At 44.1% G+C, this 23,499-nt stretch overlaps 1 protein-coding gene across 1 annotated transcript in view; it reads right to left on the reverse strand.

Moving 5' to 3' along the window:
- LOC144753077 (uncharacterized) overlaps window positions 1–23,499 on the reverse strand; it is a 353,653-nt gene that overhangs the window by 159,915 nt on the left and 170,239 nt on the right. Inside the window, exon 2 of the mRNA XM_078640867.1 lies at window positions 14,569–14,675. Within this exon, the coding sequence (XP_078496993.1) occupies window positions 14,569–14,611 (43 nt within the window). The 5' untranslated portion in view covers window positions 14,612–14,675. The remainder of the gene's footprint in view (window positions 1–14,568; window positions 14,676–23,499) is intronic.

Here is a 23,499-nt window from a genome sequence, read left to right on the forward strand (position 1 = left end):
CAAAAGGTCACGGTCATACAGACTGATTCAGTCTTCTGGACGGACCATTCTATTATAGAATTCACTATAAAAGGATCTAAGATCCCGACGACCCGCCCAGACAAGATGAAAAAAAGTAGACCGTGGAATAAAATCACCATGCCAGCTTTTGTTAAATCTTTTTCTCCTCCCTTAATTTCTCAATGCACCAATCCTAGTTTAGCTGCCATGGAACTTGAGTCGGCCATCACCACTGCGCTAGATGAAATAGCACCCATGCGCACCTCTAAGCCTCCGAAAAATAATTCTCCCTGGTTTACATCAGAGCTTAAACAAATAAAACTTACCACTAGGATAGCAGAGCGAAAATGGCGACATACAAAGAGCGCCCAAGACAGGGAACTATATAAAGATGCCCATAGACAGTACATGAAAGAGATCGCTGAGGCAAAAAAAGTCTATCTAGGCAATAGGATCACTCTAGCAGCAAACTCACAACGTGAACTGTTTAATATTGTCAAGGAGTTCACAACACCCTCAGGCACACAGCAGGCGTCCCCTGATTCCAAGAACTGGGTGGAATCCGTAGCCACCTATTTCCATGAGAAAATAAATGAAATCCACAAACGGTTCCCCCAACCTACAACTGAGGAAGAGATTACCACCCCTCACATTACAAAGCATAACCCCTCCGATACCCATTCCACCACGCTAAAACAGTTCTCACCCTTGACCGAAAAAGACGTGAACCAAACTTTGCTGAAAATGAAATCTGGAGCACCGGGAGACCCCGCCTCACCGCAAGGTATATCCAAAATCTCCCCAGTTTTGATCCCCACCCTGACCAATATTTTCAATCAATCAATTCAGCACTGTGTTGTCCCCAACCACTGGAAGGAAGCAATAATTAGGCCCATCTTTAAAAAAACCACGGCTGACCCGGACCAACTTCTAAACTATAGGCCCATTTCCCTTCTGCCACTCTTTGGGAAAGTCATGGAGACCCTAATCAACAAACAGCTTATTGCCCACCTGGAGTCTAACAAACTCCTTGATCCATCTCAATCCGGTTTCAGGGCATTCCATAGCACTGAAACGGCCCTGCTGGAGATCGTGGACAACATAAGACTGTCCTTAGACTCAAAAGAATCAGCCATCCTGGTTCTATTGGACCTATCTGCGGCCTTCGACACCATCTCACATCGCGTTCTGTTAGGGCGTCTTGCTGAGATTGGTGTCGAGGGCAACGCCCTCCAATGGATATCGAGCTACCTCGGAAATAGGCGATCAAGGGTCCAACTAGGCCCCCACACCTCTATCTTCTACAACAATGATAAAGGCGTCCCGCAGGGATCTATTCTGAGCCCAACCCTTTTTAACGTTTATGTGTCCCCCCTGGCAAAGATCATCAGAGAAAATGGCTTTGGGACCATATCGTACGCTGACGATACTCAAATTCTCGTCACCATTAACCATAACTCTGACGACGTAAAAATTAGGTTCAAAAACTGTATGATTGATATACAAGAGTGGATGACCAGACACTACCTCATGATGAACGCAGGGAAGACCGAAATCGTGCTTTTCGGCAAAGCTGACCATATCTGGTCATCAGATTGGTGGCCAGACTCTCTTGGTCCCTGCCCCGTCCCTAAGCCATACGTCAGGAACCTGGGAGTAATCCTGGACAACAAGCTTACCATGTCCGAACATATAAAAAAAACAGTGGGAAGCAGTTACGGCCAGATGCGAATCCTGAGGAAGATCTTTAAATGGATCCCACTCTCAGCTCGCATGCCCCTAGTCCAAGGACTCATTGTTAACAGGATGGACTATGGGAATGCCCTATTCTCGGCCATCAACCGAACACTACTGAACCGACTACAGGTTCTCCAAAATACAGCGGCTAGGATGGTATTAGGCTTACCCCCTCGCACCCCCTCAGCAGACTGCCTTAGATCACTACACTGGCTTCCTGTGCAAAAACGCATAAAGTTTAAGCTCTGCTGCCTAGTCCATAAGGCAGTCAGTGGCGTCACTAGGGGGGTGCGGGGGGTGCGGACCGCACCGGGTGACACCCTCTCTTGGGGTGACACCATCTGGTTACGGTTACGCTGTGCAGGGGCGTAACAAACACCCCTGCAGCCCCCCAGTCTTCAGTACTTGAAGGGGGCCCCGGCCTTCGAGAAATTAATCCTTCCTGCCTGCGCTGGGCTTGGAGGACTCGTTCTGATTACCAGGTTCCAGCCACGTATCTATTGTGTATTTTAATTTTCCTGCTGCTCCCTCTGTCAGACTGTCAGCCCCGCCCAGCCTGCCTGGAACACACATAGTTGCGAATCTTCGGCGCGGGCGGGGCTGCTCAGAAGTCATTGAAAGAGGCTCTTCCTGCTCGGGTCTCGTATTTCCCTGGAGCAGAGAGCCATTGAGCGCGAAAAAAGGAATGACGATGTTAAGTGTGCCTGCTGTTCACACTTAAAATATTCAACTACAGTTAGTGCCGCTGCCGCCTGCCCTTCCAGCGTTATACCCACCTGAGGAGAACTGAATGCGACCCTGCACCCACTCGAAAAATACATTGAAATGCTCCTCCCTGCAGTCCTGCCCAGGATGGCCACAAAACTTCCAAAGCTGGTGACGTCGCAGCTCAAGGGAAAGGAGCAGATAAATCAAGCATGAGCATTATTAGGCAACATCTCCGTTCTTTCTTTGTCACTTATAATTTGCATTTTAGTCATTGCATGCCAGGTTCTCAAATACGTGGCTTATTTTGTTCACCCAGTTCACCCAGTCCCATGGTCCTCCATGATACTTTTTTCTCAAAGAAATGCAAAGCTGACACTGTGCATGTGTTCCTCACGCGCTGGACAATATTCTGGGCCTTTGCCCCCTTCTTTGTTCCCTAATTTTCCTTGCAATCTGCTTCTCAGAAAGTTCTGAACCTTGCTCTCCATCTATCGACTGACTGCCTGTGCCTACAAACCTGATTCAAGCTATGTACAGTATGCAATGATGGGTTCTGTGAAACAGACTTGTACAGAATCATTAACCTGCTTTGTTACAGGAATGACATAAAGCCAGTTTTCCCCTCTTTGTATCTGAAATAGACCAAGGAACCTCTGACGCCAGCTTTAACAGATGCGCAATTAGGGTCAATGATTTCTAATCTGGGAGGCCGGTGAGTGCCACAAGCGGTTAGTTGATATTCCGAAACCGGATCTAATACTGCTAATGGGGCTAAAGTCAGGGATGACTGACAATTCAAATAAGTAATCTCTTCAGTGCCAGGGTCATTTAGCTAGATATGTAGGTGTGCACCCGGGTACAAAATCACTTGTTCCAGATATTTCCAACCTTTCAGTACTAGTTGATTTGTTTGCTGTCCGTGCATTTACGGTAAGGGATAATAAAAAATTAAAATAAATAATAATAAAGGAAAATAAAAAGCTGGTTATTTAACCAATAACTCTCCACACCTTTTCCTTGAGCTGCTACCGTCTACAGCGCCGAGACGCCCTAGGGCATTTGTTTGCGCTTAATAAATCTCATAAATAAATAAATAAATACATTTTGGGAGAAGAGCAGAACACGAGTTAGCAGGCACATTATCGGCCCGTTTTAGAATCCTAATCACAAAGGAAGTGCTCCAGTGACTGTGATTAGAAAGCCTGCACTTGATGGGGTCATGATAAACTGTTGACTTCGACACTACACCTGCTCGGGCCTCTCCATGCCCCCCACCCCTCCACAATGGGAGGGTCGATGGCTGCTTCAGAGGCCTATACATATTTGTTGAGTAGGCTGGGGCGCGACCTGTGCAGACGCTCCGCAAGGCCAGAGTTTGGCATGCACAGAATAAGGTAAGGTGAGTCCTTATTATTATAGGCTGTTCTACGTACTGTAGCTGCTTGATGGTTGGCACTGCACCGACTGTATTTCTGTAACCACTACCTTAAATTGAGAATATCACCCTGAGAAGTTGCTGTTGGGAGCTGGATAGCAAGCCTCCAGCCTAAGGATGAGTTTGCAGGAATAGCAAAAGGCAAAGTAAAGGACAAAGTATTGGTAAGAAAACCATGCATGTCTTTAATTTTCCCTGTTCAAACCATCAAATATAAATAATGCAGTTGCAGATATGAGTGTCTAAGCGCATTAAATCAAATAGCAAATAAGGAATAGACTAATGTAACTATAGGGCTGTTTTTGAAAGGTCTATTGGTTGAGAGGAGAGATGGTGCAGGCAGGGGGGAGATGGTGCAGGCCGAGGGGGAGATGGTGCAGGCCGAGGGGAAGATGGTGTAGGCAGAGGGGAGATGGTGCAGGTTGAGGGGGAGATGGCGCAGGCAGAGGGTGAGATGGTGCAGGCGGAAGGGTGAGATGGTGCGGACAAAGGGAGAGATGGTGCATGCAGAGGGGAGATGGTGCAGGTAGAGGGTGAGATGGTGCAGGCGAGGGGAGATGGTGCAGGCAGAGGGTGAGATGGTGCAGGCAGAGGGTGAAATGGTGCAGGCGGAGGGGAGATGGTGCGGACAAAGGGAGAGATGGTGCAGGCTGAGGGGAGATGGTGCAGGCAGAGGGTGAGATGGTGCAGGCGAGGGGAGATGGTGCGGACAAAGGGAGAGATGGTGCAGGCAGAGGGTGAGATGGTGCAGGCGAGGGGAGATGGTGCAGGCAGAGGGTGAGATGGTGCAGGCAGAGGGTGAAATGGTGCAGGCGGAGGGGAGATGGTGTGGACAAAGGGAGAGATGGTGCAGGCTGAGAGGAGATGGTGCAGGCAGAGGGTGAGATGGTGCAGGCGAGGGGAGATGGTGCGGACAAAGGGAAAGATAGTGCAGGCAGAGGGGAGATGGTGCGGACAAAGGGATCAAGTATGCAGGCAGAGGGGAGATGGTGTAGGCAGAGGGGAGATGGTGCAGGTTGAGGGGGAGATGGCGCAGGCAGAGGGTGAGATGGTGCAGGCGGAAGGGTGAGATGGTGCGGACAAAGGGAGAGATGGTGCATGCAGAGGGGAGATGGTGCAGGCAGAGGGGGAGATGGTGCAGGCGAGGGGAGATGGTGCAGGCAGAGGGTGAAATGGTTCAGGTGGAGGGGAGATGGTGCGGACAACGGGAGAGATGGTGCAGGCGGAGGGGAGATGGTGCGGACAAAGGGAGAGATGGTGCAGGCTGAGGGGAGATGGTGCAGGCAGAGGGTGAGATGGTGCAGGCGAGGGGAGATGGTGCGGACAAAGGGAGAGATGGTGCAGGCAGAGGTGAGATGGTGCAGGCGAGGGGAGATGGTGCAGGCAGAGGGTGAGATAGTGCAGGCAGAGGGTGAAATGGTGCAGGCGGAGGGGAGATGGTGCGGACAAAGGGAGAGATGGTGCAGGCTGAGAGGAGATGGTGCAGGCAGAGGGTGAGATGGTGCAGGCGAGGGGAGATGGTGCGGACAAAGGGAAAGATAGTGCAGGCAGAGGGGAGATGGTGCGGACAAAGGGATCAAGTATGCAGGCAGAGGGGAGATGGTGTAGGCAGAGGGGAGATGGTGCAGGTTGAGGGGGAGATGGCGCAGGCAGAGGGTGAGATGGTGCAGGCGGAAGGGTGAGATGGTGCGGACAAAGGGAGAGATGGTGCCTGCAGAGGGGAGATGGTGCAGGCAGAGGGGGAGATGGTGCAGGCGAGGGGAGATGGTGCAGGCAGAGGGTGAAATGGTTCAGGTGGAGGGGAGATGGTGCGGACAACGGGAGAGATGGTGCAGGCAGAGTAGAGATGGTGCAGGCAGAGGGGAGATGGTGCAGGCTGAGGGGGAGATGATGCAGGCAGAGGGGGCGATGATGCAGGCAGAGGGGAGATGGTGCAGGCAGAGGGTGACATGATGCAGGCAGAGGGTGAGGTGGTGCAGGCAGAGGGTGAGGTGGTGCAGGCAGAGGGTGAAATGGTGCATGCGGAGGGGAGATGGTGCGGACAAAGGGAGAGATGGTGCAGGCAGAGGGGAGATGGTGCAGGCAGAGGGTGAGATGGTGCAGGCGAGGGGAGATGGTGCAGACAAAGGGAGAGATGGTGCAGGCAGAGGGAAGATGGTGCAGGCAGAGGGGAGATGGTGCAGGCAGAGGGTGAGATGGTGCAGGCGAGGGGAGATGGTGCGGACAAAGGGAGAGATAGTGCAGCAGAGGGGAGATGGTGCGGACAAAGGGATCGAGTATGCAGGCAGAGGGGAGATGGTGCAGGAAGAGGTTGAGATGGTCCATCCGGTAAGTTGTGAGGGGGTGACACCATGAGTTACCCGCACCGGGTGACACCAGCCCTAGTGACGCCACTGAAGGCAGTAAATGGACTTGGTCCTGCATACCTTGAACAGAAACTCAAAATGTATGCCCCAGGCAGGACGTTACGCTCCTCCAGTAAAGCCTTTCTCTCCGTTCCCAAAGTCCGTACAGTTAGAAACGGAGACAGAGCTTTCAGCAAAACCGCTCCAGAAGCATGGAACTCCCTCCCCATCTCACTGAGAGCAGAGCCAGTTCATTCAAAATTTCGAAAACAACTAAAAACCTGGCTCTTCTAATCTCTAGCTCACCGAGCCCCGACCTCCTGAATCTGTTTCGAGTTTGAGGATTCTTGTCAGCTGCCAGCGCTCTGAGACCTTCGGGTGATTTACGCGCTATACAAATGAAATAAAATGGAAATGGAAAATGGTGAACTGACGTATAAAATGTGTTGGTTGTACATTACTTGGATTTTTGTTGTTTGAAAATTGATTGTTTTCGGGTTGTTTAGACATTGTACTTTTTATGTGGTTTGGATGTTAGGTGTTCGGACATTCTTTTGTGAGTGTTTTGGTATATGATGATGGGTTCATTTGCATATGAGTAGAGAGAGAGGTAGAGAGTGGAGAGTGAGTAGTAGAGAGTGAGTAGTAGAGAGTAGAGAGTGAGCAGTAAAGAGTAGCAGAGAGTGAGTAGCAGAGGGTAGTAGAGAGTGAGTAGTAGAGAGTAGTACCCTTACTAGTAGAGAGTGAGTAGTAGAGAGTAGTAGAGAATGAGTAGTAGAGAGTGAGTAGAGATTAGTAGAGAGTGTGTAGTAGAGAGTGAGTACTAGAGAGTAGTAGAGAGTAAGTAATAGAGAGCAGTATAGAGTGAGTAGAGAGTAGAGATTAGTAGAATGAGTAATAGAGAGTGAGTAGTAGAGAGTGAGTAGTAGAGAGAGAGTAATAGAGAGTAGTAGAGAGTGAGTAGTAGAGAGTGAGTAGTAGTGGAGAGTGAGTAGTAGAGAGTGAGTAGATTAGTAGAGAGTGAGTAGTAGAGTAGCAGAAAGTGAGTAGTCTGGTGAGTAGTAGAGTGTAGTAGAGAGTAGAGTAGTAGAGAGTGAGTAGTAGAAAGTAGTAGAGAGAGAGAGTAGTAGAGAGAGTGAGTAGTAGAGAATAGTAGAGAGTGAGTAGTAGAGAGTAAGTAGTAGAGTGAGTAGTAGAGAGTAGTAGAGAGTTAGTAGTAGAGAGTGAGTAGAGTGAGCAGTAGAGAGTGAGTAGAGTGAGTAGTAGAGAGTGAATAGTAGAGAGTGAGTAGTAGAGAGTAGTAGTAGTAGAGAGTGAGTATTAGGGAGTGACTAGTGGAGAGTGAGTAGTAGAGAGTGAGTAGAGAGTAGAGAGTAGCAGAGAGTAGTAGAGAGTATATAGTGGAGAGTGAGTAGTAGAGAGTAGTAGAAAGTAGTAGAGTGAGTAGTAGAGAGTGAGTAGTAGAGCAGGAGAGTGAGTAGGAGAGAGTAGAGTAGTAGAGAGTAGAGTAGTAGAGAGTGAGTAAGAAGTAGAGCGTAGTAGAGAGTGATTAGTAAAGAGTAGTAGAGAGTTAGTAGAGAGTGAGTAGTAGAGAGTAGTAGAGAGTGAGTAGTAAACATACCATAAACATTGAAGGACTACCATTAAAAGTGCTAGTTTTCAATATTTTGCTTAATCCAAACGTTTGCGTGTTTTATAACCTGCAGGCGATTGGTTTAATTAGAACATGTCATGCAGAGAGACATTTTCTTGTCAATCCGGTAGCTCCTGTGACTTTTCTTGGCGAGTTATACTCTTGCAGAGATATTTGCAGGATCACTGGAATGTATTTCACAAAATAAGTGTAACTCTGCAAATGGGCCCTGGCGCCACTGCACCTGCTACACCACTGTCTGTTACATACATTTTACCGTATTTGTCGACTCACTACTACCACGCCTGTACGCTACTGCATTGCATTAAGAGGTATGATGTCTGATTTTTTCTCCCTTTTAACATTAAAAGAATCTGGTTTCCCCCCCCCCTTTAGGACCTATGAATCCTTTAAAATACGGAGAACAGGAGCTTACAGCCGGCCTGGGATGTCTTCAAACAGATTGTTTCAACAACACTCCTGAAAAAGAAACCTGTGTCAGTACCTTCAAGCAGCCTGTATCAGCACCTCCGTGGCAGTGCATTCCCACACACTCAGAGGACCAGTGAAAGAAGTTCTGCATAAAGCACGCTGGCATGCGTGCGCCCCTGCAAATCTCTATACAGGGCGGACAGAAGATGTGCACGCAGGGACAGGCTTTACTGGCGGCGAAAAAAAAGTCCACAGAGTATCACGCCCCGCCAGTAAAGGAGCCAATACCGCATGCACATCTTCTGTCTTGTTTGTCTCTCCGCGTGCACGCTGGAATCGTATGGATTCCAAAATGTCCTTTGCATGGCAGAGCAGCGCATGCGCTGTTTTTTGCCAGGCCAAGACCTAAAAACAGCATCAATCGATTCTAAATTAAAACAAACACACGAAATTCTTATCACCCAATCTAATTCTACCTTGTTGTTTAAGGTACGTACAAAATGGGGACGATGTATATTTTCAAATTTTGGGACTCTATCCTTAGCAAGTGCTCTGAGATTTTTCATTGCATACGTCAACTACACCTTGGGCCAACATATTTGTGTCGAAGATGAGGACGAAGCACCCTAGTGTTGAGCGATAGTCAGTTTGGATGTCAGAAGCAAATGGTGTGCCGTGCCCACTGCCCTTTGTGAATCGGGTCTTTGTGAGCCCAGTTCCACCGAGCGATCAGCAGCGAGAAGAGTTGAATCTGGAGTTGGTTGAACTATTAGTGAGTGGTGGGATGTCAGCCACTAAGGGAGAACTGCTTTATATGACAACAGTGGAGAACACACGGTGACAGACCAATGGGAGGTGGTCCCATTCCGACATACCTTGGCAAGGGATATGTGGTCACTAATTTATCTTGAAGTATCATTTTGCTGTTGGGTTGTTTCTTACTGCTTTGCTCTTTCTTTCTTTTTGTTATACTTAAATTAACCATGTTAACACGAGCATAACGGGTGCTTTTTTGTAATACGTGAAGATATTGAGAGATAAGTGTGGGATGCACTTCAGTGTAAATAGGGTGTTTTAGGTTACGTGGCTGACTTATTCTCAACATATATGGTCGTATTTGGCAACAGAAAAAAATCTAATAAAACCAATTTTAAAAATCAGCAAAATTACGGAGTCAGGTATCTCTAGAAGGTTTTAAAAGGAAACAAAAGATGGCGTTTTAGTAGACGGGCTCAGCAGACACAACCCAGCTGCCAGCCAGAGCTCAAACCCAGGGATCCCATTTTTGAGTCCTAGTTTTCATACGAATTCATAAGCATATTGGGAGTTGTGGTTCATAGTTGAAACGATAAGATTAAAGCACTATGATACAATGTCCTGCAGAGGCAAACAAGGTATGTCCCAATGGAACGGAGGCACCGATGATCTTATAATTAAAGCTAGGTACCGGTGATCTTATAATTAAAGCTAGGTATGCATGGCATCAAAATACATGAAGACAAGATTCTAGTATCAGCCACTAAAATGTTGCAGTCATCAGTGCGAAAATACCATTGCTTTTGGGTTTTTAAAAAACAAAATAGGGAGCATGAATGTCAATAAACACATCTATGTATTTCAACACATATGTCATGAATTCAAAAACATTTTAAGCAGTGCTTGGAATACCAGCGTCTGGGTCCTATTCCAAGGTCACCTTTTCTTCTAAATAGTTGCCTTGGGATTGAATTGATCCCGGTTGATTTCAGCTGGTCTGTAATATATTTATCATTGGATTATCTCAAATTCTCCTCGTGTGATAATTGCCTTGGTATTCCCCGAGGTTTATTACTACATTTGTGAAAGGCTTAGCTCTTATTCATTGTTAGTCATAGGCCATGAAAACAATCCTACTGCAACGTTTTAATTAACATGGTATTTAAAGGGAACTTCAAAAGTAAATATTTGCTTAGAAGCCCGGTATTTCAGCAAAGCGTAAACTCCGATTCTACTGTGAGAAGGGTCAGTCAGGCTTGTCCTCATTATGCAGGAAATATTTGATTCAGAAATGTAAAAGGCTTTACGAAGTGCTCACGATGTTGGCTAGTGAACGAGAACCACCAGCCTAACAGGCCTGTAGCGAGAAGAATATGTTTAGGCTGCAATGCTCCAGTAATAAAAAAGACTTAAAAATAAGCACCCACTGAAACCTGTAGGACAAATTACTACTATATGTTGAGGTTTTAACATTTACAAGGCAGATTTGTCAATACTTTACACTCCCTCAAAGTCACGAAAAGTGACGCACAAAACTATTTTGCAATGCAAAGTAGCACAAAAATGAATGCAAACAGGACTTTGCATTACATTGCATCAATCCCATTGGTCGTAAGTTACCATCCATGGTTTTTGAGGTGAGGCAATGTCTACTAAAATTGGTAGACAGGAATTTGTACCAAATACAACACATACCTGGTGTTAAGGTAGGGAAGTCTTTTTATTTCCCCTACATTTTCAAATATTGCGTGTGTTTTGCACTCTACAACATACATCCAATTTATGAAAACTTTTGAACTTTAGGCATTGTATTTTATACTAGAAGGATATACTTCTGATAGGGATGTAGCAATCAGTTGTGTAGCTGGTACAGTGACACTGAGGCCCAGATGTGGAAGGGAGCCCAAGGTGCCTAACCCTGGGGCCTTTCTTAGCTGTAGTTGTTTTTTAAAGCCACTCCTTTATGCGTTGCCTGGGACCTGGCTCGGTTTACTCTTCGAGGGATTGAAGTGTAGTTCCTATATCCCTGATAGGCTCTGCGCATTGGAATAATATACACTATAGTTTTGACATAGGACTGAGGTCAGCATGTCTCTATCGAGTACATTAAACTTAATTACTTGTGTGTGCCAGCTAACTCAGAGGTCACTAGAAACTTCTCGAATGAACAAGGGATTAGTTTCTGACAACCGCATAAACATGACATCTTTGTTTCCCTTAGAATCGGAACAATCTCAGAATCGTGGAAACAATAGATAACAATTTCACTCAGTCAATCGTGCATGCTTTGTTTCTACAGAGTTGCACAGAAATAGAGAGACGGGCGTTTCAATAAAAAAGGGTTTATTGAACAGTCTTATTTCTCGTGCAAGAGAATTATGCTGTGACAATTACAAGACAGTATGCTAAATATAATACGTACAACGTAAGCAATAAGAAGAAGTAATACTGCAATAGCATGGTCTTTTAGCTATGGGATATATTCATATATACATACATAAATAACAGGCTAAAATATGGATACTCGTCTGATGCTTCTAAATAGTTCTACCACAGTGTACCTAACCCAAGTGTAGTATGAGGAAAGAAGTAGGTGCTGTTTTCTATAGTATGGTAAATACTAAGTTTGTATGCCAAGAGTCCCTCTAGGTTCTAGCCGGCTCCATACATTAGAATGAAAGGTTGGAATCTCTTTCCGGATCTCAAACACTTAACACCCCGCGAAGGGAGTCAGAACACTGGAAGCTGGATTCTGTGCGAGCAGGGAGGACAGCGTCTGGTCAGTGCGTCAGGATGGGATACGACTTCTCCTGGAGTTGTGGTTTCTTCTGAACTTGCCGAGGCGAGCCGTGCCGTGTCTTGCAGCCGAGCCGTGGCTTGCAGCCGAGCCGTGGCTTGCCTTGGTAAGGGAAGGTATATTTATACCTGGTAGGTGGCTAGGAATGTTGGCATTGACGTAAAGTCGGGCAGAGGAAGACGTCATGAATGAACCCCTAAGGAATAGTAGTTCATGCATAATAAATGAGTTCTTGGAGAAATCAATAATCCAAGCAGAGAAAATCCCAAAGGCTTAAGGGTCTGGTTTCTAAGAACTCGTTGTGACGTGGGATGGACGGATGTAGATGACCATGCCTGTGTTTGTATAGCATGGCTAATGCCTAAATAAGGACTGGGATTCTGTGCCTAAATAAGGACAATGTGAGTTGAGCCTATATAAGGACATGATTCGGGAAACCTATGCACGGGTATCTATATCGAAACACAACACTGGGTTGTGCAATCCCTTGAATGGCCTTGCATTGGAACATCATTGTTTCATCAACTGTGGGTGGAGGCAGTGGTATTTGAGTAGATGGTGGGAAGAAGGTAAGTAGATTAAATGTCACCCATGATTTGTCTTATTTTGCAGTGGTACCTAAGAGGCTCACGCAACTTGTGCCAACAGAAAATTCACAGCACTAGTAGGGTCAGATATTAGGTTGATTGTTACATGTCTAATCCACATCACAAGCTTAATGGTCTGTCGCTGTAACAATCCTAAGTGATTGTGTAGTTTTGAGCTCATGTTGAGGTTCCCAGATTATGTCTAATCTCTTCTCACCAATGACAGTGAGCAAATGAGTGCAACCTTACATTATTTAGACTCTGTGTGAATATACAGAACCAGCACACCTAACAGCATGAAGATCACTGAGCCCAAAAGAAGCATACATATGGGTGGCCCAACTCAACGCTGGGAGAGCAGCGTCAGGCTATTTTACCCCACTAATAACTGGAGAGTCTAAGAAAAAACAACAAACTATTACATCCTATTTTGCTCCTGTTATGCCACAAACAAGCTTATCTGGCTGTCTAGCTGTCCCTATCAGTAATTCCTGTAATAATTCCGTAAAGACCCCCGGAACAAGAGCTCTATGGCTGTTACAGCCCAAATGAGTACAGCAACATTATCTCTCTTGACATTCTCATGATGTGCTGAAAACATACAGAGTGGAAACAGTTTAAAAGTACGTCTGAGCTCATTATTTTACTTCACATTATGCACACACCTTTGCACAGTGTTACAAAGGCCTGCGTGTGTGGCACTAAGGAGCCAAATTGTGCACCAGCACTAAAGAAGCAAGCAAGTAGCGGTATATCTTAGTAGATAAAGTGCTGTCCTGGTCTCTGCTGGTCATGCAGCTCAGTGCAGCAACTTTGGTTGCTGTGGTACAGTGCTTGAAAAATTAGTAAAACTATCCTTAGCTGTTTTTTTAACCTCACAATTGCCAGGCATTTAGTATCTGTTGATTGATTGTATGGTCTGGCATTAGCCAAGATCTTTTGATTTTAATAAAATTTTATATATCTAATATTCTTACTTCAACGGGCTTTCGGCAAGCTCAGCCCACAACAGCATAGAGAATGTGGCAGTGGGTCAGCCCACTTCAGCCATTTGCTGTCCACACTGTGAGTGATGGTATTCTGCTCTTTCACAAGGAGCACATTTGCACACAGAGTAGTTTCCTTCAGTGCCTGGGACTACTCTGGCAATGTGCACTTTTAATATCAATTACATATTTTTCTATAATATATATTAGTGAGGAACATGCAGCTCCTTCAGCAATGGCATTTTACAAAACCCATGGCAAAAAAATACAAGCACTAACAAAGCTAAAAGGCTGGCAGCCAATTGCAGATCAATGGTTTCATGGCACAGGGAAAAGGCAAGGTGCTCGAGCCATAGAACAATTCTGTGTTCCAGATTACAGCAAAGCTTGCTACAGTGCCGCAGAAAGGGTTAAGAAAATATTCTCTTTTTTACACGACAAAATATAGGTGTGGTGTTTGTACCTTAATATCATCGTGGATGCACATGAAATTTGAAATGAAACCGGAATGAGAGTGTTGTATCTGCTTGATACTGTATATATAAACCCAATGGGAGTTTGTCTCCGACTAATGTAAACCAGTTACATGACTGTATTAAGTCACAACAATCTAGAGTTGTTCAATTACATTAACTTTTCTGGGACAGATATATATATATATATATATATATATATATATATATATATATATAATATATCCTCAACAAACAACGGGATACTTGGTATCTCCAAAGATTTACTTTGTGCAAATAGGCGCGTTTCGGCTGGACTGCCTTTCTCAATATTTGAATTATAGAATTATACAAAGTGCACAAAGCAGGCTGAATTTAAGGGGTTTCACCAGTTCCCATTAAGGTAAGCATTCAAATTGGAAAGGAAAGGCGGACTGCGCCATCACAGCCTAACATACAGTTTTTCGGGCGCCATATCAGAGTGGTATTGATACTATGGTCCATTACACGTACTTTCATCTCATTTCATAGTATTTTCCATTGCAAGCCTCGATAGGCAATATAGTTCAATCATAGAAGAAATACGTGAAAAGTGTTAGGCTATTTATAAACCCTTTTATGGCCAGTTTATTCAGTCCTCAGAACACTACTTTCAAAGATGTAATGGTGCCCATTCACAGCACTACAATCTGATACATACCCCTCGTCGTAACAGCATGTTGCAATACTGTGCATCCACCCATCGGTTTCCATGTGGGGAGCTGGAATTGATGTGTACGAATTTTCTTTCCATTAAGTTCAAGCCCTCTGTAAAACATATGTTGAAATTTACACAGTATTAGTTGATACTAGTGGCCAAATATGCTTCAAAAACACATGGCACATATTTTCCCACACATTCCTTTGGGGGAGAATCCCATTTATGTTACATTTTAATCGTATTAAAATTTTCCAAATCATACTCCATTGGTCTTTGAAATATACCTTTTACCATATTTTTTTCCAATTCCCACTTTGAGGTAAATCATAACTTCTCAATAAAGGTGTTTTTAATTCTATTCATTTCCCACTGATGCTAATGATCCTGGGTGTGTCTTTGATGCACCATTTGCTACAACGTTTTACTGATATAACTGGGTGAGAACCCATAGATCCGTATAAAGTATCTTCACCTTCTTTTGAACAGGGTTAGGGACCAAATGCCCTCTATATGCACAAGTGGACATTGATATTGGCATCAGTTCCCTTATGAGAACTACAAAAAGCCTATATTAAGTTGTATTTACATTATTATTTTTAGCCATGCATAAGCACTCATTAACAGCCAGTTGTGAAGGCCACCCACGTGTGCACTTGTGCACAAGTAGCATCTTTCAATTGGATTAAAACTTATTAAACAAGCCCAACGTAATGCACTGCACGACCTCACAAAGACCCAGTAGCTATATCTGGAGAGCTGCTGGCTCTTGCTGGTCCATTGCATAATGAAAAGAAAAGAAAAAACAATAAGCAAACATTGGCATAACAGTCCGAATACTCAAGGGGGCAACTTTTTTTTTGAGGAGTGGAATACATTTTGTGCACAAGAAGAATGCCTTCAAGCATAGTGAAGGGAACCAGTGGCTCAAAGTGGTTGATCCACTGCCCAGTGAAACACACAACAACCTATTTGAAGAAGGAGGCATTCGAATAGTGCCTAGAGGTAAATATATGTATAATTTTAGTAAAATGCAAAGGGCTTGTCTAACGTCAGTCCTATTGCAAAGTTATTATTAAAAAAATAGCTTTTCAATATTTACCTTTATTGGAATTGTATCTAAGCTGAACCACAGTCCCTTTTCGTATGTGTTTTCAAATTTGCTGTTGTTATGTATGCATTGTGTTCCCTGTTTTTGTAAAATACACAAATACCTTATAGTGCAACAGTGTTACAGAAAAATAATGTAATGATTAATATTAATACTAACGATCACCATATTTTGGTGATTTTTCGGAATGGTATGATATTGATTTATTAAGGTGCTCGATACAGCTCAAATATCACTTACTGGTTTCTTCAGAGCACTGAACATAGGGCTCGATTAGGATCGCGGTTTTCCTGCATCCTCCGGGCCGGCGGAAGCCACCGCCGGCCCGGAGGATGCGGGAAAACCGCTGCGGAGGCACAAAAGACCCACTGCCAAATTAGGATAGCGGTGGGTCTCAAAATCCGTCCGCAGCTTTTCCGCCGCGGTCGCCTTCCGACCGCGGCGGAAAAGCTCTAACATGGCTGGCGGTGTCTGTTAGACACCGCCAGCCATATTAGGATGGCGGATATCATATGCTTTTCCACGGTGGCTTTTCCGCCGTGGATAAGCATACGGACATTGACTTCGGGGGCCCGTTGCGGGCCCCCTTGGTGAAGGGAGGGTCGGGGTGCACAAGGGGGTTACCTATGGTACCCCCCTGCATTTGTATGCAGAAATCGGCAGGTACCGCACGATGCCTGCCGCTTTCTGCATACAAATGCAATGTATGTATTTTTTACCATTGCGGCGGGTGCAGTTTGAAGCCGCACCCGCCGCAATGGTAAAAATAGAGGATGTGACCGCCAGGGTGGCGGTCACATCCTAATTGCACAGGAGGGAACTCCGCAGGCAATGCGGAGGTTCCCTCAAACTCTATGGTATGACCTGAGTCCGTCCGCCATCATAATCGGCCCCATAGTTTGGAGATCAATAATTACTGAGGAAATATGGGGACGGCAAGTAGTAGCTCAAGTCACAAACAAGAGAAGAAAGAAAGCAGACACTGGTTACAACTCTGCCCATATCTATCTACACGCACGCACACACACACACACACACACATATATGTTTATATATGTCTTAGACGCGGATATATATATATATATATATATATATATATATATATATATATATATATATATATATATATATATATATATATATATATATATATATATATACGCGTCTTAGTTCGGCTTTCACCCAAGCCGTTTCCTCGGCGGGCTTACAGCAGGGGTAGCCACCTCCATAAATCCGACAAACAACAAATGCGCAACTCCTCCTTAGAAGGCGTAAAATCGACACTGGAGCTGTGGCCTCTATTGCAAAGTGTGTTTATTCAATCAACACTACGTCCAACGCGTTTCGGAGTTGAAAAATCACTCCTTCATCAATTGCAAGAGACTGTGTTACAATGTTTACATTTCAAGTGCTTAGTGCCGGTCACGTGTTATAGACATAAAATACATCTTTCTTCTAACAACATCGCTATCAATAAAGTTAGCAAGTTGATAAACCAAAACATGTTAATGACAATTGCAACCTATACATAGTAGCAATCGGTCAATCAAACACGTTTCATAATCAATGATAAACCCCATATGTAAATTGTATATAATTCGGTGATCGTTCAGATGGTGATTCTAGGCGAGAGTAAGCCTCTATAAATCAACAAAAGTGCTACTAATAAAGACATGTATCTTGCTCTCACTGAGAGTCTAGTGTTGGCATGAAATTAGTGTTTACATAAAATTAGAATGCTCGCCAATGGTGTTGAAATCTTTAGTGGGCATAGCCCAACAAAAGACAACCTTTGACATTTAAAATATCATATCCGAAGGCTCCCGCATTGCGTGTTATATACAGCCCAAGTGGGCACAATAGATCAGCCTCACACTCGATAGAATATTTGCAAAAATGTGTTTGGAAACTCAACAATTGTGTTTAACAATGTACAAACTAGTGCATTGCAGTGCATACTCAAACTCAAGATTGGTGATTTTCTAAAATTATCCATAATCAACAAATATTTCATCAATACAGTCTTGTTCAAATAAGCGTTCAGTTATTTTTCATGGATCATCATATAAACATTCAACTCCGAACCGCGTTGGACTTAGTGTTGATTGAATAAACACACTTTGCAATAGAGGCCCCGACTCCAGTGTCGATTTTACGCCTTATAAGGAGGAGTTGCGCATTGGTTGTTTGTCGGATATATATATATATATATATATATATATATATATATATATATATATATATATATGTATATGTATATATATATACACACACACACATACATAGATACATACGTGCACATAAATATATAGTTTAACTTGCCGTCATTTGACTAATCCTCGCAAAATTCTCAAAAATAGTTTGATGCTCCATTTAGCTGCTGTCTTGACAGTTTCGCGGTGATCCGTAAAGTGGGGCTGAGAAAAAGGGGAGGGTGTCCCAAAATGCGTTTTCCCCATGTTAATTTCTATAGGAACTTTAGACACGGCTACAGCCCAAACTGCTGAACAGAATTACACCAAGTTTGGCAGGGAGGTAGTTGTTGTTTCAAGGGAGTGCCTTTTTGTGATTTTGTGTAAATTGGTTCAGTAGGTGCAAAGTTATTTAAAGAATTTTCCAGTTGTATATATAGGGTCATGGAGGATCCGCGATCCCTCATGATCTTGTGCTGAGATCTGATTGGCTGCCAACACTTTAAACCAGGAAGTGTTGGCAGCCATCTTGTAATCGGTTGAATCGAGTCACAGAAAAAAGCGTTAAAAAATAGAAAACGGGGTAGGGTAGAAACATCCTGATCCCCTAGGCCTCTTGGGAAGGTCCCACAGGAACCCCAAAGGGCCCAAAAAGCATTTAAAAAACAATTTACGCGGGAGTAGAAGAGATACTGGAAAACCAAAACAAAGTACGGGCTGCCGCACTTCGTTTCTAATTGGCTCCCAGGTGGGCCAGGTCCCAGAGGCATTTGAATATTGTAGGATAGGGTGGCACATGGCCTCCTCTCCTGGGGCTAACTAATGCCCTGGCGACCACCATCTCCCCAGGGCTTCTTTTTAAAATAATGTGGGGAGGCACGTACAGCCTCCTGTGCTGCCACGGGGACCGTCACCGCCCCAGGACTTCACTTGAAAATACGGCGGGATGGCTGGACAGACCCCCCTGCATCCCCCAGGGGGGAGCCACCTCTCCAAGGCTTTAATTGCATATAATGTGGGGCTTGCTGACCCCCCTGCAGGCCCAGGGATCACTTCCCTGGAATAAATTGAAAAAAGGAGGGGGTCCACTCAGCCCCCCGCCTGGAGCCATACATGGCCCTGGGGACCGCCACCCCCCAAGGCCAGCTCCTGCGATGTCCCGGGGTGCACACCTCTGGGAAATAGATGTGGTCTATGGCTTGTAGGGAGCTTTACCACTCCCACCAAGCTGGAGGATGGGAGAGGATGTGGTGTAAAGGCCAGAGCTGTTGACTTTGGAACTGGGAAACCAGATTCGATTCTCGGCATCGGCTCAACATCCTGTCATTCAGGGCAAATCACTTAATCTCCCCATGCCTACCAAAAATGAATGTGTCCTTGTGTAATGTAACTGGTGCTCATGTAAAGTGCTTCAATACCTTCGGGTGTAGTTCAATCTATCTAAAAACTGCAACAAAATAAAATAGCAAACTGTGTCTGCTTCTAGTAAGCGAGAGCATAAAAAATGCTCTGTATTGCTAGAAGCGGAACACAATTGCTTTTCACAGAGAGGGAGCAGCATGTTAGCAACCAAAACCGGCCCTGACAAAGTGCTCGTCTAGCCCCCCAACTTGGGAGTTGGGGGTGCGGCTGAGCTTTTTGCCAGGGCTGGTTTTCAGCCGATTTTGTGCTGCAAAAACCGCCCTGTAACAAAAATGGCCCCCACCCGTGCGGCGCACCAGGGGATTGCCCGGTGCCCGCTACGGCCAGTCCATCCCTGGTCATCTGGGGGATGGGGTCCTCGGGCTGAAATCGTCCAGGGAGGGGTGGAGTCACTCGGAACTCCTCCCTTTAATTTGTAAAAAAATATTTTTAAAAAGGCCGAGGGCCGACATCAGCCGGGGAGGGGGGCTGCCTCCCAATTTGAAAAAGGGCTGGCCCCAGGGGATTGGGTCCCCGGGCCCTAATTGGCCCAGGGAGGGGGGGGACATGGCCCCATCCCAAATATGTAAAATAAAATATAAAGAAAAGAAGACAGCAAGACGCCGGATGCCTGCCCTCTTTTCCCACCACTCTGTAAACAAGCCTACTGGTGCACTACTAGTTGGGGGGATGAAGTCCCTTTGATTCCACAGGGTCCTTGGGGGCCAATTAACCTTGCTGTTACCTCCAGTAAGTCCCACTGGGTGGGACTGCTGAGAGGTTCTTGGAGGCCACACCCTCATTCTCCACCACTATGCAAATGCATCTCCTGGCACACTACTAGCTGGGGGATGAAGTCCCATTTGCTCTTAAGGGTCCTTGGGAGCCAACTACCCCTACTATTACCTCCAATAAGTCTCACACAGCGGGATTGCTGAGAGGTTGTAAGAGACAATAATTCTTTTCTCCACCACTTTCCAAACGTGCCTACTGGCGCACTACTGGATGAGGGACATACGCTTGGCTCCAAAGGGTCCTTGGGGGCCAACAAGCCCTTCTGTTACCTACAGTAAATCCCACAGATACACCATAAATTATGGATTGGAAGGCAGAATAGTCAAAATTTGTATCTAAAACGTGCGAATACGTTACATAAGACCTAGCATGATGTTATTAAAGCTGGTGTCCAGACCATTTAAAATAAATACTCCTGAATGTGGACCAGGAGCAAGGAGAGTATCTAGATCTGAGTCCCGTAAGATGGGGATGAACTGAAGTAGACTTAACTTTGTGAATAGACTCCATGTTTACAGGGGGATGAGGGAGTGGTTTGGGGTTGTCCCCAAGTGAAGGTTCGACTGCTGACAACGGTATACAGACATAATATCGATTCCAAAATATAGAATAGCACTAATATCGAAGTCAAAATATAGAATGGACAAAATATCGAATGGACAGAATATAGTGGTGAAAAATATCGAATTGAAGGTAAGTAATGTAATATCGATTTTTAAAATATAGAAAGTTAAAATATCAAAGTATATAATATAGGTATTAAAATATATCGAATTTGTAATAATATCGAATTTTTTAAAGTGTTTTTTTATGTTATGTTATTAAATTTTTGCGTAATTTAATTCTGTAGCGGGTTGTGGGTTTATAGGGGAACAGGGTGGGAAGTAATTTAATTGTAATTAATTAAATATGTTAATTTATTTATTGGTATTTATTTTGAATTACTTGACAATTAATTATTAATTTGTAATTGATTAATTTTTAATTGGTAATTAATTTTTAATCGGTAATTAATTTTTATTAATTGATTCATTGATAATTATGTTAATTGTATTAATTTATCTTCCGTAGCGGGTTGTGGGTTTATAGGGGAATAGGGTGGGAAGTAATTTAATTGCAATTAATTAAATATAATAATTTATTTATTGGTATTCATTTTGAATTAATTGTTAATTAATTTTCAATTGGTAATTAATTTTTATTAATTGATTAATTGATAATTAGATTAATTTAATTAATTTATTTTCCGTAGCGGGTTGTGGGTTTATAGGGGAATAGGGTGGGAAGTAATTTAATTGTAATTAATTAAATATGTTAATGTATTTATTGGTATTTATTTTGAAATAATTGTTAATTAATTATTAATTTGTAATTAATAAATTTTTAATTGGTAATTCATTTTTATTAATTGATTAATTGATAATTATGTTAATTTTATTAATTTATTTTCCGTAGCACGTTTTCCCTACTGTTGCACTCTCTGGAGTGGGAATAGTAATTTTTACCCCTACGCTATCCAACTCTTTCTCTACTGTTGCACTCTCTGGAGTGGGAATAGTCATTTTTACCCTCCCGCTATCCAACGCTTTCCCTACAGTTGCACTCTCTGGAGTGGGAATAGTAATTTTTACCCTGTCGCTATCCAACGCTTTCCCTACTGTTGCACTCACTGGAGTGGGAATAGTAATTTTTACCCCTACGCTATCCAACGCTTTCCCTACTGTTGCACTCACTGGAGTGGGAATAGTAATTTTTACCCCTACGCTATCCAACGCTTTCCCTACTGTTGCACTCACTGGAGTGGGAATAGTAATATTTTCCCTTACGCTATCCAACGCTTTCCCTAGTGTTGCAATCACTGGAGTGGGAATAGTAATCTTTACCCCTACGCTATCCAAAGTTTACCCTACTGTTGCAGTCGCTGGAGTGGTAATAGTAAATTTTACCCTCCCGCTATCCTATGGTAAAAATATTGCATATTTTTTTTTACTATTATCTTAATATATATATATACTAGCAGCCCGTCCCGACGTTGTCCGGGTATGAATTGCTGCCGGCCAGTAGTATATTGTTTTGTAAGATTTCGTTTTGATAGCATTTCTTATCTGTGACAGGCCTGTGAAACGCTCCGATTCACAGTGCACTGCTGATGCACTTAAGAGTGCGCGTTCAGTAGTGTGTGAACTCGAGTTTCCCTACTTTATTTTTCCTTGCAATATTATATAGCGCGAACTCGACAACATGGCACGAGCACAATTTACATTACAGAAGAACACATTCATTTGTGGTAGGCACGGGGAGACAAAGCGATTTGCCTGGAATCACAGGATGTTGAGCTGATGCCGAGATTCGAACGTGGCTCCCCAGCTCTAAAGTTCGCAATTCTAGAACTTGTGGCGGGAGGTGTGTCTAAAAGTGTATGTCGGTGCTGGCCATCAATGAGAGAGACCTGTGCATTTTTCAAATCGGTGATGAAAAAATATGAGTATGTTGCTGGAGATGTGGGCCGCCGTGCTGCCAATGTACTTACCGGGGGAGGATAAACACCCATTATTCCGCAACTTTCTTTCCGCATACCATCACTCCGCATACTTTCATTACGAAAGTACCATGACTCCGCAATGCCATTATAACGCATGGTATTAAATTTTATATGCTTTACCACGCATACATTTACAACGAAATTCGTTGTAAATACATGAATGGTAAAAGCATGTTTTTTTTAATGTTTGGATAAGGTAGGTATGGGTATAGGGGTATATGTTTTGGGGTACTGAGGTATATGTTTTGGGATGTTTGGGTATTTTAAGGGTTCAGATATAGTTTTGGGTTATGGGGTACAGGGGTAGTTTTAGGGTTTAGGGATAGGTATGGGTTTTGAGGTACGGGGTATTTTTAGGGTTCAGGGCCAGGTTTGGGTTTTGGGGTATAGGGGTATTTTTAGGGTTCAGGGGTAGGTTTGGGTTTTGGGGTACAGGGGTATTTTAAGGGTTCAGATATAGTTTTGGGTTATGGGGTGCAGGGGTAGTTTTAGGGTTTAGGGATAGGTATGGGTTTTGAGGTACAGGGGTATTTTTAGGGTTCAGGGCTAGGTTTGGGTTTTGGGGTACAGGGGTATTTTTAGGGTTCAGGGGTAGGTTTGGGTTTTGGGGTACAGGGGTATTTTAAGGGTTCAGGGTTAGGTTTGGGTTTTGGGGTACAGGGGTATTTTTAGGGTTCAGGGCTAGGTTTGGGTTTTGGGGTACAGGGGTATTTTAGGGTTCAGGGGTAGGTTTGTGTGTTGGGGTACAGGGTTATTTTTAAGGTTCAGGGCTAGGTTTGGGGGTACAGGGGTATTTTTAGGGTTCAGGGGTAGGTTTGGGTTTTGGGGTACAGGGGTATTTTAAGGGTTCAGGGCTAGGTTTGGGTTTTGGGGTACAGGGGTATTTAGGGTTC

This window comes from Lissotriton helveticus, chromosome 5_1, assembly GCF_964261635.1.
Source record: "Lissotriton helveticus chromosome 5_1, aLisHel1.1, whole genome shotgun sequence".
Classification (NCBI taxonomy): Eukaryota; Metazoa; Chordata; class Amphibia; order Caudata; family Salamandridae; genus Lissotriton; species Lissotriton helveticus.